General features: G+C 38.0%; 1 protein-coding gene across 2 annotated transcripts in view; it reads left to right on the forward strand.

The window, feature by feature from the left end:
- NEIL3 (nei like DNA glycosylase 3) overlaps positions 1-18,687 on the forward strand; it is a 46,234-nt gene extending 27,547 nt beyond the window's left edge. Inside the window, exons 5-10 of one of the 2 annotated variants that reach the window (XM_061404115.1) lie at positions 1,253-1,327; positions 3,062-3,228; positions 8,817-8,986; positions 10,435-10,852; positions 16,812-16,986; positions 18,331-18,687. In XM_061404115.1, coding sequence (XP_061260099.1) covers positions 1,253-1,327; positions 3,062-3,228; positions 8,817-8,986; positions 10,435-10,852; positions 16,812-16,986; positions 18,331-18,513 — 1,188 coding nt within the window. In that variant the 3' untranslated portion in view covers positions 18,514-18,687. The remainder of the gene's footprint in view (positions 1-1,252; positions 1,328-3,061; positions 3,229-8,816; positions 8,987-10,434; positions 10,853-16,811; positions 16,987-18,330) is intronic. The other variant, XM_061404116.1, reaches the window with a different exon arrangement.
- The last annotated feature ends 811 nt before the right edge of the window (positions 18,688-19,498 follow it).

The raw sequence follows: 19,498 nt of genomic DNA on the forward strand, positions 1-19,498 counted from the left end.
CAGTCAACTCCAGGTCGTGTTTTCGCTAACTGTATACAGTTTCTCCATCTTCGACTGCAAAGAATGTAATAAATCTGATTTCGGTATTGATCATTTGGTGATGTCCATGTGTAACGTTGTCTCTTGTGTTGTTAAAAAAAGGATATTTGCTATGACTAGTGCATTCTCTTGGCGGAATTCAGTTAGCCTTTGCCCTGTTTCGTTTTGTTTTCCAAGGCCAAATTTGCCTGTTACTCTAGGTATATCTTGACTTGCTACTTTTGGATTCCAATCCCTGATGATGAATAAAACATCTTTCTTAGGTTTTACTTCTAGGAGGTCTTCTATGTCTTCATAGCAGTGATCAGCTTCAGCTTCTTTGGCACCTGGATTACTGTGATGTTGAATGGTTTGCCTTGGAAATGAACCAAAATCATTCTGTCATTTTTGAGGTTGCACCTAAGTACTGTATTTCAGACTCTTTTGTTGATTATGATGGTTACTCAATTTCTTCTATGGGATTCTTGCCCAGAGTAATAGATATAATGGTCATCTGAATTAAATTCGCCCATTCCTGTCCTTTTTAGTTTGCTGATTCCTAGGATGTCGATGTTTATTCTTACCATCTCCTGCTTGACCATGTCCAGTTATACACACGTATATGTACATATTCTTTTTCAACATCTTTTCCACTATATATTATTACAGGATACTGAATATAGTTCTGTGTGCTATACAGTAGGACCTTATTGTCTATTGTACATATAGCAGCGTGTATCTGCTAATCCTAAACTCCTAATTTATCTCCCCCACCCCACCACTGGCAGCTTCCTTTGTGCCTGCGGTGCAAGAGACCCTAGTTCGATCACTGGGTCAGGAAGATCCCCTGGAGAAAGTAATGGCAACCCACTGCAGTATCCTGCTCGGGAAATGCCACAGACAGAGGAGCCTGGCGGGATACAGTCCATGGGATCCCAGAGAGTCGGACACAGCTGAGTGACTAACACTCACTCTCACCCCTGCTGCTGTACCCCTTCGGTTTGTTTTCTGTGTCTCTGAGTTCATTTCTGTTTTGTAAAAAAGTTCTAGAATGGTGTTTATCTGTGCTTGAAATGGTCAATGCTGTTAAGAACACTAAATAGATACATGAGTTTTAGAAGAGATGCATATATTTCAAATCTATGTATAGTACTCTTAGAACTGGCAAGTGGTACTACTGTCTACAGTAATGAACAAATTATGAAACCGTCCTGAGTAGTTTTTCTGTTTTAAGGTTTGTCAGTTAACAGATGAACAGATCCATCACCTTGTGAAAATGATACGTGATTTCAGCATCCTTTTTTACAGGGTAAGAGCAAACATTTTTCAACTATTCAAAATGTTGCTTATTTCCCTTTAATTACAGCAAAAATGTTAAGGCTCTATGTAGCCATCTAAGGGTAAGAGCCTAGAAGCACAGTGGGAAGAAGTGACATGTTGTGGGCATAATTAACATCTTAAAATTTTAGGTCAAAGGTTAGTCCCAACTAACTATAATTACATTAAATTATGTTTATACTAAGTTGGGGAACAGGTATGTTGGCATGTTACTTAGACTCATGTTCTAATTTTGGGCATATAAAAGTAAAAGGTAGGTAGTCTAGAGAGAGAGTCAATACTTTGGGATAAATATAGACTTTGGTTCAGTCACATTTTGCCACTTACCATTTGTGTGGTTAATATTATTTAGGTTACTTAATTTAGGTTTAGTTTATCTATAAAATAGGATAATATTTGTCTTAACACAGAGGCTGTTTTGAGAATAAGTCCTAACTAAACTGTAAATTTTGAAAGTTGTGTATATAGGCATGGGCTTCCCTGGTAGCTCACCCATCAAGAATTTGCCTGACAATGCAGAAGACATGGGTCAGGAAGATCCCCTGGAGAAGGAAATAGCAACCCTTTGCAATGGCAGTCCCAATGCCTGGGAAATCCCATGAACAGAGGAACCTGGCGGGCTACAGTCCGTGGGGTTGCAAAGAGTCAGACATGACTGAGCAACTAAACAGAAACATATTTTATCTTTAAACAAATTATCATAAATATGTCCTTTTTTCTCTACATTCCATTTTCTATGTTGAAAATGTTTATTTTTGCTATTGTTACAAAGTCAGGTATTTTAGGATTCTTCATTAGTTGGCCTAAAGTGTTAATGAGTCTTTAGCTTTATATACCTGTCCTAAGTATCTGTGGCTGTTTTAATATTATATATGCCCACTTGTGCTTTTAGGGAAAGATGATTCCAAATAACTACCCATTTTCTGCCCAGGTTAAGATGTGTATTTCAATACTTGGCTTAAATTATTATGGGTTGTTTTTTTAATTTTCAGCTTGTACTATTATTTGCTGTATTTCTGAGCTTTTAAATTTTCACACTGCTGATATAAATCCCAAACATTGTCTTTAGAGGAGCTTTATGTGTATGTGAGTAGAATAAAACTGTGACAGAGAATAATCAATGTCTTTTGAAATAGAACTTATGCCAAATGGAACATGTTTGCTGCTAGAATGGCATTTGAATTTTTCTTCTTTTTAATTGAACCTGTAAGATTAAAAACAACTGACCCTTTTCAGGTCAGCGAAGAAGATGATCTTATTAAGCTTTACCCTGTAGAAATAAATTTTTTGGCTATTGAAACAAAGTGAGCAGCTTCAGTGTTCTAAAAATAATCAGATTTAAAGCTAATCTAGTCTTTTTCTTATAACCACATAATTATTTTTAATTATAAAAACCTTAAAAGCATGAAAGACATTTTAAATTATAGTACTTTTGTATCCTATTTAGATAAGAGGGTAAAAAACCATGCAAAGAGCAATTTTAAATACTAATAAGTTATAAAATAATGGCTTAATTACTTCAAACAAATCTTATTTGACAAATGTTGCTGAATCTTGTCAATATCTTTTTCTCAGATGAAAGAAAGATTATGAGGACATATGTATAAAATATGTAAATTTTTAACAAATCATTTTTAGAAATGACTTTCAAGAATATATCAACACTGTTTTGTATATAACATAATGTTTTTTTGTTTGTTTTTAGTGCTGCAAAGTGGGATCTGCTCTCTCTAAACACTATAAGGTTTACAAGCGTCCTAATTGTGGTCAGTGTTGCTGCAAAATAACTGTGTGTCGCTTAGGGGAGAATAACAGAATGACATATTTCTGTCCTCACTGTCAGAAGGAAAATCCTCAGCATGTTGACATATGGTGAGAAATCTAATTTAAAGTGTACTGTTTGCCCCACTTCTCTTAACAAAAGGGCTATTAATAAGAGAACACAGCTGAAGAGCTATCAGGCTATTAAGAACAGAACATAACTCACAAGTATTTGAAGGCTTGGAAGAAAATAGTAAATAATATCATCCAAAAACCAGAATGAGCTGGAGATGACTTATGAGCCTTCTCTGATTCTGCAGAAAAGCTGTAAGTTTGATGTTAATATCCAGGCTTTGGCTTTTGTCTCATTTATAAAATGATTACCGGGAAGTGAAGTTTTGTCAATAATTGGAAAAATGCAACTACTTTCCAGAGTTCTTAATTAATAGTAGAAAACATTAGCAAACTCTCTTTAAAGAACTGCTGTCTTCCTGGTGAAGCAACCAACTACTTATTAAACATAGACGCAGTGATTCAGCCAGTGGCTGAGTCAGTCTGTTCCCATTCTGCATTCCAGAGCAGGGAACTCACCACTGGGTGGGTTCAAGGACCCACTGGCTCCACTGCGAGAATTGAGCTAAAACTGTGTTGATCTCCTGACCTGCAAAAGCCCCTGCTCTGACCCGTGGAGCACAGTGGTACTTAAGGCCTCCTGAAGTAGGTATCAGTTCAGAATTAGGGTCCTGTAGTCTGCAAAACGTTTGCTGAGTTCTTCCCCAATGTACACTTACCCTGGTAAGACACCTTAGGTCTCTTTGGGGAAGGCTGGGTGAAATATTAACCATATAAAGGAGCTGCAGGATTTGTGATTTTAAGTCAGAATAATCAGTACAGACATGAAGCACATTAAGTGCTACAAGAGTGCAGGGACGTTAGCTGTTTATAGGCACACAAAAGCTTGGGAAAATCTCGTAGAAAAAGTGTAATTTGATATTTCTTTTAGAGATATAATTTTGGCTAAGTAAATGAGCAAGCAGACATTATTTAATTGGAAAAGCATTGCCACAAACCTCAAATCATTGATGGTAACACTGACCAAGCCACGTGAAGACTGTACGCTGTTAAATAGGAAAAGCTAGTTTTACAGTTAGGGTGGGGTTAACCAGTCGGAACCAGTAGTACTAGGAATGGTTCATGTCTCACCTAAATCAGTAGATTAAAGACTTTTTAATTGATTATAGCAATGTTAGGATAGAAAATGAAGAAACACACATAAAGCTTGTGTAGTATAATGGGCAAGAGATGGTTACTAGGCCTGAGGTCAAGACACTGGAAATGGAGGAAAAAATAGTCACCTAAAGCCAGCAAGAATTATGACAGATTTGATATGTGGGGTAATGCAAAAAGTTCCAAGCCCCCAAACAGAAATTTTCACTTTACAGCACTGGGAAAGATGGGTGGAATGGAAGAGATAAATCGAGTTTTGGATATGTGGACCAGATCCATATACGGTAGATGATGAAGGCTTGATGGTTACACCTGTGTTGTTGGTGGAAGTATTAACACAGGATTGATTCCCTGGAAAAGTATAGAGAAAAGAAGCAAGGTCTGAGCTTTGGAGGTATCCCTAACTACACAGTAGGATGGAAAGGGGCAGAGAGGGAACAGGATGCGGTGGTTGGAGACAGGAGGGTAAGCAGGGAAATACACGTCTGTGAGGAGGCCTGGGAGGGCGGAGGCACCGTTTTGTCTGGGGAGCTCAGGGCCCTGGGACGGGAGTGATGTGGTCCAGGTCCCCATTACGTCTCCATCAGTATGTCTCCAGCTGTCTTTTGTTTTTTCTTCCTTGTTCCTATGTTTCATTTTCTTCATCACCTTTTGTTAACAATTACTTTTTCTCTAAACCATGCTATATTCCCTTTTTTTCAGCTTCCTCACCCCATTTTACTATCAGAGATCTGAAATATGGTTAGATAATGTTTTATTACACAAATATAGGGGTTTCTTATTTTTAATATTACATTTATTCGATCAAAAATGTGTAAGAGTTTCTGGCAGAAGACATTCAATATATATTCGTCTACTGAATAAGTGATTAATATTCCGTATGTATTTGTTTTCTATGAACTGATAGCTTTTGAAATTTTTAAAAATTCATATTTTTCCAGATTGTCAAATAAGCAAAGGCCTTTTGAAACTAGGATTCAAAGCCTCAAGGGTTCCCTGAAAGAGTCTTGGAAGTCACCTGTGAGCTGTAGAGGCATGGTGCACTGGACATGTCCTGGGCTCTCAAGTCCCTTCCTCCTAACCTGGTTCTGTTTTATATGTTGGCAGCCAGCTGAAGACTTATTGCAGAATAAGTGTGTACATAATAAAGCATTTGAAAACAATTAATACTTGCCCCACTCTTAGAGATTTCTACAAGTAAGTATATTCTAGTCATTGTCTGGATGAGCATTTGAGCACATTTTATATTGACGAAACTTTTTTTGTTTCAAAGTCGTTTCAAATTCAAATGAAATATTAAAAGTCCCCACCATAATGATCTAAATTCTTGTGTTCCTTCAGTCACTAAAAATTTACTTCAGTCCTTCCTGAAGTCCTACCCAGATTTTCTAGTCTATTGGTCACACCATACTTTGCATACCTGTACGCGTGTATTGTTGGCTCTTCTTTACATACTAACTAGCAAAACCTGTGTATGTGAGTATTGTTTCCATGAAGGGAAACTGCATTATTCTTTGACTTTACTGGAGTCTTTATAATTTCTTTCTCACTTTTTCATTTTTCTGCTGTTGACTTTATTAGGGTCTGCAATACATCAGATGCTGGGATAGCACAGAGAAAATAGAATAGTAACTCTGTGACTAATACGTTCCCACATGGTGCTGCTGCTCCTTTCTCTGAGGACCACCAGCCCTTAGGTCTCCCTCAGCTGCCCCTCTACCAGGCTGTTCCTGGGTAACTGGTGAATGGTTCATGTTTAAACGGACTTGGGGCCCCGGTCATGACATCCCCTAAGCAAGGAATGGAGCGGCATCTCGTGAATTGGACATTTGAGACAGTCCACCTGCTCCCTGACATCACCAGGGCATGTGGTCCCTGGGCACTGAGCAGGTGCACGGTGGTGCTGGCAGCACGTGGGCCTTGCCCAGAGAGAACCCCAGGCCCGACTCCACAGACAGTGCCCTCCACCTCGTGCTGCTGGAATGACTGCCTCCATCCTCCACGCTCCCCTCCCCGCTCCACAGAGGACCACACAGCAAGCCACGGAAGCTTTCTGAGTGTCTGGCAGATATGCCTCTGCAGCAGGGCCTACAGGATGTGTTGACACACTGGGTATGAGGGAAAGTGCTACAGACAGCTCCCAGGTTTCTTGCCTCATCAGCTGAGTGCATGGTGATGCCATTTACCGAGATGTGACAAACCAGCAGGATTGCAGATTGGGGGCAGGGGTCTGGACTTTTATCTGTATAAGTTTCCTGTGGCTGCTGTAATAGGTTACCAGTAACCGGATAGCTTAAAGCAGCAGCAGTTTATTCTCTCATGGTTCTGAGTGCCAGCAGTTTAGCATTATTCTCACTGGGCCAGAGTCACAATGTGGGCAGGCTGTGCACCCCTAGCCCAGCGGCTCTAGCGGGGAATCCATTCCTTGCCTTTTCCAGCTTCTGGTAATTCTAATTTCCTTCACTTGTGACTACATGATCCCAGTCTCTATCTTTCCCTTCAGTTCAGTTCAGTCCAGTCGCTCAGTCGTGTCCAACTCTTTGCGACCCCATGAATCGCAGCACGCCAGGCCTTCCCGTCCATCACCAACTCCTGGAGTTCACCCAAACTCACATCCATTGAGTCCGTGATGCCATCTAGCCATCTCATCCTCTGTTGTCCCCTTCTCCTCCTGCCCCCAATCCCTCCCAGCATCAGAGTCTTTTCCAGTGAGTCAACTCTTCTCATGAGGTGGCCAAAGTACTAGAGTTTCAGCTTTAGCATCATTCCTTCCAAAGAATACCCAGGACTGATCTCCTTTAGAATGGACTGGCTGGATCTCCTTGCAGTCCAAGGGACTCTCAAAAGTCTTCTCCAACACCACAGTTCAAAAGCATCAATTTTTCGGCACTCAGTTTTCTTCACAGTCCAACTTTCACATCCATACATGACCACTGGAAAAACCGTAGCCTTGACTAGACGGTTCTGCATGTATCAAATCTCCCTCTGCCTCACTCTCTCTTAAGGATACTTGTGTTTGGATTAAGAGATCACTCTGATAATCTTTTGGAGGTCATTATTCAGCCTACTGCAGACATGTTAAGGTTGAAGTTCTGGTGAACTGTCCAACTGGAGACTGAAAATAATTTATTACTAGATTATTAAGACATGGAGCAGTTAGGAGAAAATGCTTCCAAAGCTTCTGTATGTAACAATAAATATCCTCTTATGGTAAATTTATAGGATAGAAAATGAAAATGGTGAAAAGTTGGAGCACATTAAAAATCTGAAGGTTTTTTAAATTTTTTGTGCTTTACTTAATTATGAATAAATGCATGATGCTGCTGCCTCTCATAGTCAGTAGAGGGCAGGGATTAGGTCAAGTAAATTCTTTAGAAGGTCTGATATAGGAATAAGAAATATTTTTTAAATTTATTAAACTATAGTTGATTTAGAGGGATAAGAAATATTGAATAGCATTAAAAGTCAAGGTAAGTAAAGATAAAAGAACCATAATGAGATGTGTCTCACTTTCAGATTTTCTTATGCTATTTATGATTTTACCAGACAAGTCTGAATTTAAAACCTGTTATAATTATATGTAGGGAGCAATATATTACAGGAGACAAGGCTGGCTACCTTTGAAAGTCAAAGAAGTCATGTTGTGAAATGTAAGGTACAAAGCCTTTACTGGAAGAGTTTTTGTTCAATATTAATGTTTGGACACATGAAAGGAATCCATGCCACTGCCTTGGTTGCTAAGCCATGTGATGTGCTCTGTAGACCCAGAAACGTGCTACAGAGCAGGACTATATCAGAGCTTAGAAAGGCCCTTCCTTTAACGATACAGAGTCAATTAGGAATTCAGGGTAGAGAGTCATAGTTTACGTCTGTGGGCAAAAATCGGGGTTGGTTTTACTGTTTGCTTACTAATCTCTTAGTTAGATATCAACATGAGAGAGTTTTATGTGAAGGGAAATAACGTTAAGTATAGATATCTTTCCCATCATAATAGATTGTAGATCAACTAATTGCCACAGTGCTGAGTAGACATTGTTGAGAAATTCCAGAGGCACACAAAGTAAATGTGAAGCTTTTCTCATCTTAACCGTCATTGCTTTAATTTCTACATAACTTTTTCCCTCCCTAATTTGGTTGGATAAAGATAGTTTTGCTTCAGAAAGAGTCCCACTTACTTTAAAAATTAGTTCAGAAATGCTCCCTAGTGGTTAGGTCAACTGCTTTTAGTTGGTTTAAAAGCACACATACACACATACAGTTCTTTGACTGTAAGTCTTTTGTTAGTTCTGTCTTTAACAGCAATCTTCAGGACCCAAGTGAAAACATTCTGAGACATAGAACTTCTAACCAATAGTAAGCGTGTAGCATTTGGGTATTAGTGGTTCTGTAATTGTTTCGGGTACTCAGAATGTATAAGAACAAGGCCGTAATAAAAGTGTTAATGATTAATTTTAGGACAAATTCTCTTCCAGCATGCTGCCAGTTAGAAACACCACAGTCAATTGGCCTTCTAGTAGAGAGCGTCATCTTATGGACTGTGTGGCCCAGAAATCTGAAGAGCAGTGGACATGTGAGGTCTGTACTCTAATAAATAAGCCGTCTTCTAAGACATGTGATGCTTGCCTGACTTCAAGGCCTGCAGGTAAGACTGAATTTTGATTCTGAGTTCCTGCCATTTCAAAGAGGATAAATTACACAAAGTCAAGTATATATCTTGTTCCATTTTGATATTTCACAACTAACTAAAATGCCTTCTTTCTGAAAGGTTTAAAAGAATTGCCAGCCTTTGCATGTAAACCATGCTAATATTCTGTTGAGCGCTTTTTTTTTTTTTTAAAACAGGGAGGGAAGACATGGTATGTGACTTTGTATCTCAAAAAACTGAGACGATCACATCTGTTCTCTGTTTCTAATGAATTATTCAATAAAGCTTTGTTTTATGCAGATTTCAGCAACTTTTGAATTTGTTATTCAGTCCAAGTGGTTCATAAATTGAAAGGGAGGATTTCTGTAAGAATATCTTTGCAGGTGGAATAGAAAAATGCTGAATTTTCTCCTCTTTCTTTATCCCTCCTACCCCTTGTTATTAAAATCTTTACCCAGACAATTGTACTGATTTCATTCAAATCCTTCAAAATAACTCTTCATAGCTCACAATTTCATGCGTTCAGAGAATGTAAAACCTCAGAGGAAACCTGTGATTAAGAACCATCTCATTGATGTGACTTCTATTGTGTTCTTTCTTTCTTCAATTAGAGAGGAGAAAGTTCATTCTTGACTTCTGGACCCCACATTGTGTGAGCTGTCATATTGTGTTTTGTTCTCTGGGCCAGAGAGGCAGGCATCACCCCTTACAGAGCTTCACTGGGAGCAGAAGGAACTGTGTCTCCTATTTCTGGCCCTCCCTTCTTCAGTATCATTCAACAGAGGGCCCTCAGAAAATCACAGTCTTAGATTTTCACATTTATTTTGACATTCTGAAATGCCTTTACACATCTTAATTATTTTCTTGTTATTTTTTCTGAATATGAAAGGCATATATCTCAAGAGCAATTTAGAACAAATTACAGTACATATTCTAAAATTTTAAGATGCTTTCTTGAAACATATTTAATAAATGTAAATCTTTGTAATTCATCTTTACTTTTTTGTAATGAGCCTTTCACTTGTTCTTGTCATTCACAGACACATTCCTGATGATCTAGATACAGGCTCTAACTGCTGATCTAAAGCTTTGTGGGATGTCCCCTCTTAATTACACTGCATTAATATTTGGTCTGATAGTTGCAAAATTGATAGCTCAATAACCTTTAAATGCTAAAACACAAAATAAAGCATAATAAATATAAATCTTTATTAAACCCACCTCTGAGTCCCTGGAAGTTGTTGAAATTTTGCACTTCATGTAATACTTTATTTCCTAATCAGAAGGTGGCTAATTCTGGATTGCTCAAGCTAACTTTGTATTATTAGTTATATACATTGAGTCACTGTAATAAATGAACTGAATGTTTTAATCAGATGAAAAGATGTTTCAAATAGTCAGTGTATTTAAAGGAATACTATAGAATTACTTGTCTCTTTTTCCAGATTCAGTACTCAGGAATGAAGGAAATCCTATTGTCTTTAACAACTTAATGAAATACCCTTGTAATAGCTTTGGAAAATCAAAGGCAAAAGTGAAGATCAACAGGAAAACTGCATTTGGAACTACAACTCTTGTTTTGACAGATTTCAGCAATAAACACAGTGCTTTGGAAAGAGAAGAAAGCCACAATCATATACCGGATGGGGAGTTTCCAAGCCCTCCTCCTAAAGTGTGTGGTAGCGATACACTGAACACCTCCAAGGAGAGAACAAACTGTAGAAGTCAACCATCTGACAAAGTAAATATATCACCTATAGTCTGCTCTCAGTATAAATTATTTAGTCCAGCACATAAAAAATTAAAAACAACCCACTACTCATCACCGGATCTTAAAAGTTGCAACCCTGGATTTTCTAACAGGTATGATGCTTCTCACCTTGGTCTTTAAGGTATTTGCATTAAGTCTTAAGGATGAAGAAGAATCATCCGTTGCTAAGGAAGCCTAATTGATCTTGGAAATGTAAATCAAACCCAGAAAGACTTTTACAGTATTCAATAATTTGCATCCCTTTCTTCCTCTAGCTTATAATACTACAGAAGAGAAGGGAATGAAAAACAGAATTTCCTCCATCCATAGGAAATTTGGTTTTGGTTTTTCTGACTTAACTATATACATGCTTAATACAGAATGTTTGGAAATATTGGAAAGTATGAATACAAATAATTAAATCCCCCCCAGTCATACTGGTTATCAGTCTCCACTGTTAGCAGTGTTTTATTTTATTTTTTTTAACTTTTCTTCCAATGAAAGATAGTTCTTCTAAAAGGGAAACTGTTCATTTAGTAAATGTCCTCTGTTCTAAAGGAGAGGGCTCTGAGACATTTTTAGTGACATTTCTGCTAAAGAAAGTGGCTGTATTTCAAACAGCCAAGGAGAGTGGCAGTCATTGTTTCAACCAAAAAGGCTTGAAGAGCATGTGTACTACTTTTGGACATGAAATTAAAAGGTTGTAATTCCAGTTAATGAATACTACCAGACCACATATGTTTTTAAGAGACTACTAGCTCTACATTCAGGAGAAGACACCAATTGCTGTCACCAGAGATACAGTGACTTTAACAATGTCATCCTTGTCCCTTAATGATTATTGGCAGCTCCTCCTACTGTTCTTCTCCAGCCTTATTTAATATTTTGTCTGGGGCTCCAGATGACCATACCTCCGTCAGGGAGAGACTTTTCCCCACAATTTTCTTTTCCTTCAGAAAGCAGACATTGTGTATCCAGCATCTTTGCATGAAGGGAAGAATATTTTAAATGAAGTGAAGCTCATCTCCCACTGGTCTTCTTGCCAGTGGGAGATGAGCAGGGGAAGAGCTGCTGTGGGTGGGCTCTGAAGTAATCTCAGGAGGGATTCTGGTTTCCACCCTCTCCTCTGATTAGCTGTGTCTTTGCCGATGGAAAGATTCTTCCTCTGGGTAGTGAGGCGAAGGACCACCGGTGCACACACCTAGAGTAACCTGCGGGAGTCCTTGTAACTTATTTCATAACAGAATTCTGAGATGACTTTTGCTCAATAGATGCTTTAATCTCCAGTTCCCCATACTGGTTCTAAATTTACCACCAGTTCATCTTGATAAATTATTCTTAGCTAATTTTTTGTTGTTCTTCCTAACCACTTATTATAACTTGTTTGACTTTTGTCTGTAATACTCATAAAATAGAGACATTTGAGTTAAGTTAGGGAGGGGAAACTTTTAACTGCTCATTCAGTACACCATCTCTTCACTTAACGCTAATTAACATTTCATGATGAAAGTTCATGAAGGAGCTAGTTAAGAGGGTCCGAGTTGGGAGGCTTTCCTGAAAGAAAATAATTTTTGAATAGCCTTTTTTGTTGTGTCCCATAAGTGGAAAGAAGCAGATGTGATTGTTTAAAAATATTGTGGCTGTTTTTATACTCAGATGAAGTATCTTGGCATATTTTTGTTTCCTTAGTGCTTTGTAGAAAATCTCAGACAATTTAACTAATGAATTAGGGATTTAAAAAACATTAATGTAACCTTAAATTTAAATGATTTCTTCATAAGCCATTAGTAATAGGGTCATATGATTAATCACACGCACACAGCATTACTTAGAAACACTGCTGCATGCGAATGTGTTGAATATAAGAACCCTAGGAATGCGACTCTAAAATCAATGAAGATCAACTAGCAGAATAAATGTCAAGTGATGAAATACATTCACCCAGCAGCCCTTCTGCACCCAGCTACTTTACAAGGAATAAATTGCAAATTACTGTCATTTATTTCATTTTTCTCCTTGTCTGACAGCTACAGTGTTCATCTTGTGGACAAGATGCTGAGCAGAAGCTCACAACATAATAGGATTAAAGCAGGTGGTCCACTCAGAGAAGTGATAGCCAGTTCATTTTTTCTTTAATAATTATATGGTAATTAATTTGCCTTTTGTTCTTTTAATTACTGATCTCATCACCACATGATACATGCTATGTTGACAGGGCATATTTTCAGATTTCAAATTGGTCTTTAGACAGATTTGAATTGAATCCAGCTACTGGATTATAAATTAGATAGTTGAACCAATTTTTAAGCAGTTAAGAATGATTGTTAGACAGTTTTAAGTCTTTGATCCAATTATTGTAAATACAGAGCAAAACACAGTGATACCACTTCAAAGAAATCATACATGTGTTTTAGGTTGAAGTTTTTCCTGAGCTGATACAAAGGCTCATGTAGATGAGAGAAATGGAATAAAATCAGTCTGCTGCCACCAGGGTTGCCAAATTCTACCTCTAATCACCAGTGAAGCACTGACACCTTATACATGCATCTGGGTCACCTTTTGGGGTTTTCAGTCCCCAAGAATGTCAGAGTCACCTGGGAACATCCAGGATGAGTCCTTTAACCTCTCTTTGTTTGTTGTGATCCTTGAAATGCTGCTGCTAAGTCGCTTCACTCGTGTCCGACTGTGCAACCCCATAGACGGCAGCCTACCAGGCTCCCCCGTCCCTGGGATTCTCCAGGCAAGAACACTGGAGTGGGTTGCCATTTCCTTCTCCAAGGCGTGAAAGTGAAAAGTGAAAGTGAAGTTGCTCAGTCGTGTCCAACTCTTAGCGACCCCATGGACTGCAGCCCACCAGGCTCCTCCATCCATGGGATTTTCCAGGCAAGAGTACTGGAGTGGGGTGCCATTGCCTTCTCTGCCTTGAAATACTACTGAACTACAAAATATACATTCAGTGAGGCTGATTAATTTTAAAAAATTAGATAATATTTTTATTATAATCACCTGATCTGTATAATAAGTTAAATCTTGATAAATTGGTCATTGAAAAAAATACCCACTTTAAAATTAAAACCTGTGCTTGGTAATGTCCTCCTTCTTGATAATAGTTTTTGTCTGATCTGTTTAATATTATTTGAACAATGCTTATTGAACATGTTCAGTGTTTATTATTAAGTATTTATTGAGAACCTACTGTGCATTATAAGCATTACACTTGGTTTAATGACTTTTACCTCAGCAAACTACAATGAGCAGAGCTAAAGACAGCCCACCCCCAGTTTTAATAAGTAAAGTTTTATGGAGACAATCCCGTTTCTGGTTGGTTTACATATTCTCTCTGGCTACTTTTCATGATAAAACAGCAGACTTGAATATTTTGCAACAGAAACCAAAAAACCCATGAGCCTAAAAGTATGTCCCTTCTGAAAAAATTCACCAACCCTGATCTATTATATTGACCATTTATGCCGTGCTTAGGCATAGTTGTGTCCGACTCTTTGCGACCACATGGACTGTAGCTCTCCAGGTTCCTCTGTCCTTGGGGATTCTCAAGGTAAGAATAATGGAGTGGGTTGCCATGCCCTCCTCCACTGACCATTTGTAATCCAATATTAATATTTAAGATAACAGTCCTAGTTATCAAAACAAGTTTAACTATTCCATATGCTGTTTACCCAAGAAAACGCTTTGCTACATTACTGAGACTTTTTAAAGTAATGATGGAAAGAAAGAGGAACCAGAATGTCCTCAGTTAATGGAAACGCTTAATTGTCTCAATAAACTGAAATATCTTCAATTAATCAGAACATTTAATTATTCTGGGTAATGTTTGTTATCATGAAATGAAGATTTGTCGTGTGTCTTTGGAGCCTGTGTGTTCTTGGTCGCAGTAACTCGGTACTCTGACATGTAGTGTGTGTATATTCAGTCTCTGGGGTTCTGATTCTACAAGCCATCTGGAGTAGAGGCCGATGAGTCTGAGGAGCTGCCCAGTAATCCTGATGCTTCTGGTCAATGGACCACACTCAGAGGGCCGGGATAAGATAGCATATGGTGTTTTTTAATTTATCTTTGTACTAAGGAAGAAAGGGAATGGAAGACAGAAATGAGGAACTTACAGGAGACACTGGAGTCTTTCCTTCCTACCTTGCTCCTATCTTCCACCATGCTCCTCTCCAAAATAGCTTTACGAATAAGGGAATCTAAACCTCTCCCTGGATTTGTGAAGCTGGAGATTTCTAGGTTGAAGCAAATAGGTTCAAAAATGTTTGATTGTTAACCCCAGCCTTCCAAATAATAAAATTATGTTTGCATGTGTGTACTTTTTTAAAGAAAGCATCAGTTTATTTCCTTCTGTTAAGATTTTTAACTTTATTTTCTCCTCCTCTAAATTTTTTGTAAGCATTGTTTATTGCCCTCTTGCTTTGATTTACTCAACTTCTCTACCACTATCCAAATGTTTAGCTTCTCTTGGAGTTAACATTTTAATATTTACTCTTTGGGAGGCACTGATGAAACCAAAGGAGGTGGAAAAGAGAAGTCTTTTGCCCTCGCCTTCTTTATTTCTGGTTAGTGTTCCCTGTGATTCTAAATGATAAGCCACCATCCCCCACACTGAAAGTGCTACCAACAAAATACCTGCTGGAGGAATATTTCATAATAACAGTTTCTTCACAATGCCCACAGCTGCTTTCATCTCATAGACGCCACTGCACAAACAGCTTCAGAAACTACCCTCAGGATGTTTGAGTCCATTTAAAGCAATATAGTTAAATGTCTTTTATAAACAAGTGTAGACCAACTTCATCACAAATTAAAGATCCCTTGTATGTCAATTATATCTCACTTGAAACTGGAAAAAATATCTCACACTCTGAACATTTTGATTAGATATGATGCCTTGAGATATAGGAACGAGTATGTGAAGCATATAGTTTAGGATTTATAAGTATTTTTTAAAAAATCACCTGAGAATGGTATTTTGTTCAGAAATTAACGAAAGGAAGAACTATATCATTTAAAAATTAAAAATTGGGCTATTAGGGAAAGGGCTTCTGGTTTTAATAAGGGCTCTTTTTCTCTTCAATTGGTTTATTAAAAAGACTGTTATACAGGCATTATTAAAAATATGCAAAGTATAAAAATTAAATCATGAAGCTCCTTTTTGAAGAGAAAATTCCACATACAGTGGAAGGCCAGCTTCTGACCTTTATACGCTGTATGCTGGGATAACCTCCAGCTGCTCGTGATCTAATCATGGGGAAGAATAAAGCTTCCTTGCTAGCTTTACAGATACACATTTCTGCTCTGGCAGCAGCCTGCTGAAATATGATTGCAACTATTATGTAGCCTTGATCAAAGCAAAGCATAGAAAATTATCTTTAGAGTGGGCAGTAGAAAGAGTGATCTCTTTGGCCTTGTCAGAGCCATTGATGACAGTCTGCTACCCATGAGAAAATAATTAGAGAAAATTGTGACTCTTGCTCATTTGCGGGTCAGGGGGCTGTTGGACTTGAGAATATTTTAGGGGAAATAAAAGTGGCCACCCAGTCATGTTGGGTAAGAAAATAAACAAATGTCACAAATGAAAACTAAGAAGATTGGATGTGCAAGTCAGCTGTTATTATTCTTGAGAAATGTGAATTATATGTCTAATTTAAATTAAATTTGCATAAATAGGTACCTTTGGAAGTAAATTAGAATTACCCGGGAAAACCAAGAATTAGAACGACGTAAGAGTCGGACACAACTGAGTGACTTCCCTTTCACTTTGTACTTTCATGCATTGGAGAAGGAAATGGCAACCCACTCCAGTGTTCTTGCCTGGAGAATCCCAGGGATGGGGGAGCCTGGTGGGCTGCTGTCTATGGGGTCGCACAGAGTCGGACACGACTGAAGCGACTTAGCAGCAGCAGCAGCAGGAGTGTATGTAATTAAGTGAAGTTGACCACGGTCCCTTTTTGGCAGCATTTCTCTGTACAGGCGGGATTCTAATGTGGAGGTGAGGTGGTGTGAATGATCCCTTTTAGCCCTGTCGTGCTGCAGTTATTTTGTAACTTGTCATTACAGTGAACTTCAAAGCAGTATGACAGATGGTCCTTGCTTGTTAAATGCCGGCAGTCCCCGCTGCAGTAAACACGGCCGCCCCTGCGCTCTCCGAGTGGTGAGGAAGAGTGGAGAAAACAAGGGCAGGCACTTCTATGCTTGTCCTCTAGCAAGAGAAGCACAGTGTGGATTTTTTGAAGTACGTGTATGATTCATCAAGCTCAATGATTGTGTCACTGAACACTTAGGCCACTAAAATGTAGCAAATATCTGTCCATTTATGGTTTTATCTTTAAATATAAAAGCTATACTGGTGTTAAAATTCAAAGGTGTTCATCCCAAAAAGAAAAATTAATTCAATGACAGCTATTCCATTATTAGAGTATATTTGTAACCACCAGTACAGGAAGAAGTATCCCTTGGTTTACAGAGAGAAAAGTAATGGAGTCGCCAGGGACTGATAATCCAAGATAGATATTTGCTTTTCCTGACTTCAGAGTGACATCCAGACCTTTGGTTTATGCATTGAGTAGAGGTACCTGGGAAACAAATTTACACGCCCTGGGTTTACAATAAGCTTGGCGACTCCTACTACACAGGCTTAGCCAAAAAAAGTGATGACATGGTAACAGTTTAGATGTAGGTGACTCCCCAGCCTTTCAGTCTATGAGTTTGTCCCTCCGAATGACTATGAGACAGAAGCCAGGAACCTGGGTCCTTTAGTCAGTCTTGCTTCCTTCCTCATTGTGAGCCTCATGCTGCTGACTGTCATCTTAAGGTTTAAAGATACGTATTCTCCCCAACTGCTTTATCTGATGAAAAACTGGAAAAAGAAAAGACGAATCTGTTTCAGTGCTGGAGCAGAAGTTTGCTGGTTGGGCTTACTGAGAGAGAAGTTATCTGTCTTCAGTGTGGTGCCTTCCTAAGGAATTCCCCAGGGAAGATGTGATCATGATTTCAGAGCCTAGCCCCTGCCGGAGATGTGACTCCATCCTACTCAATGTACACATCTCCCCTAGAAGCTTGTATAGACTTACTGGAGAAAATATTAACAATATTCATCACAGTCTTCTTGGTAACTCTCTTGAGGCCAAAATTAATAAGGATAAGAATAATACAGTGGAATCTGGTAGTAATTAGTCTGGGTAATTCTGTATTGGATTCTTTTCCTAAGAGAGTAAGAAAGTTTAGTATTAAAGTCATAATAAATCTTTGATCTTAATAGCTTGAACTGAAACAGATCTATAGCAGGAACATTGCTGATTTGCTTTACAGTGAGATTTTCAAAAAAGTGAAGGAACTTCTGTAAGTAAGCCTTTGGAAGAAGGAGACTTGGAATTATGAGAATTTCTCGTGTGGTTCAGGCAAATTTGTTAGAGAAGCTACTTATAGGATATAAGGCTTTTAAAGGGCAATAACTGATGACTTACATGTATCTTACAATGTCAGATTAGTAGGAAAAGGAGTGGAAACAACAAAGTACTAATCAAGTACACCTCATCAGTCTACCTCCATCTAAACTTTACAATCTGTTTCTCTCTAGTGGGCGGATTTGTCCTTCCCATTCTGCAACCATGGCAAACGCTCCATCATGAGAACAGTGTTGAAGATTGGACCAAATAATGGAAAGAATTTTTTTGTATGCCCTCTTGGGAAGGAAAAACAGTGCAATTTTTTCCAGTGGGCACAAAATGGGCCAGGAATAAACATTATTCCAGGTTGCTAAGTTTCTAGTATTTGAGAGCTATTCATTTAAGTGTGTCATCTTTCCATTCAAAAGCTGTGTATATTTCTTTTTTTGCTTGATGAATGCTATATGTTTCATCAAATATACAATATATTCCATTTATAATGTATGTTTAACCTATTTAGTTATGACAATAAAGTATTTTTAATATGCTCTTGGTCTGTTTTAACTTCTTTAGGGAAGCAGTAATTTTTTTTTCTTTCAGGAGAGGAGTGTGCAGTTCAATAAAATAATGTGGTATTCTGTCTGTGATGAATAATTTCTCATGTATCACCACTATTCATAATATATGATTAAAGGAACTTCTTGTTTTCCTAAGTGAAATGTAAGAAATGGGATCTTCTTTATAGAAAATATTTTCTTTCTTTTTATTCTATTCAACAAACATCAAGTTCCTCAAGATGCTAAAGACATGCCGAACACATGTATAACTTCAAACACATTTTCGTGAAAAGCTATGGGGATTCAGAATATAAAAGTAACATTTAAGAAAAGAAGAAGTCATCTGTATATCTTTAAAAGAGAAGTTGGTTTAAACTTTTCTGCTCGTGATTTAATACCTGTTAATTGCTTAAGTTCATTTCAAAAGCTTAATGTGCTATTTTTTTAATTTCTAGTTTTAACTCCCCTCTTTTTAAAATATTTAGTCTAGGTATAATTACTTCCCAAAAGAAAAGAAAAATATTAATCTCAATGCATTTCTGCATGTTTATGGAAAATTCCATTCAGAGCTGGTTCAATCTATTTTAAAGGATAGCGTGGAAGATGGCTGGAACCTCACGCCCCTTCTAAAACCAAATAGTCCCTGCAGCACTCTGGAAGTTAACAGCATACAAAATTACCAACAAGGAAAGAGCATATTTCATCACCATGTGCTTTAAACTTTACACTGAAGAGACACAGAACCAACCTAAGATCAGTGATCTTCATCTTAATCGTGTAACAGGGTAATTTTAGAGCTCAA

The sequence above is a fragment of the Bos javanicus genome, chromosome 27 (genome assembly GCF_032452875.1).
Source record: "Bos javanicus breed banteng chromosome 27, ARS-OSU_banteng_1.0, whole genome shotgun sequence".
In the NCBI taxonomy this organism is placed as follows: domain Eukaryota; kingdom Metazoa; phylum Chordata; class Mammalia; order Artiodactyla; family Bovidae; genus Bos; species Bos javanicus.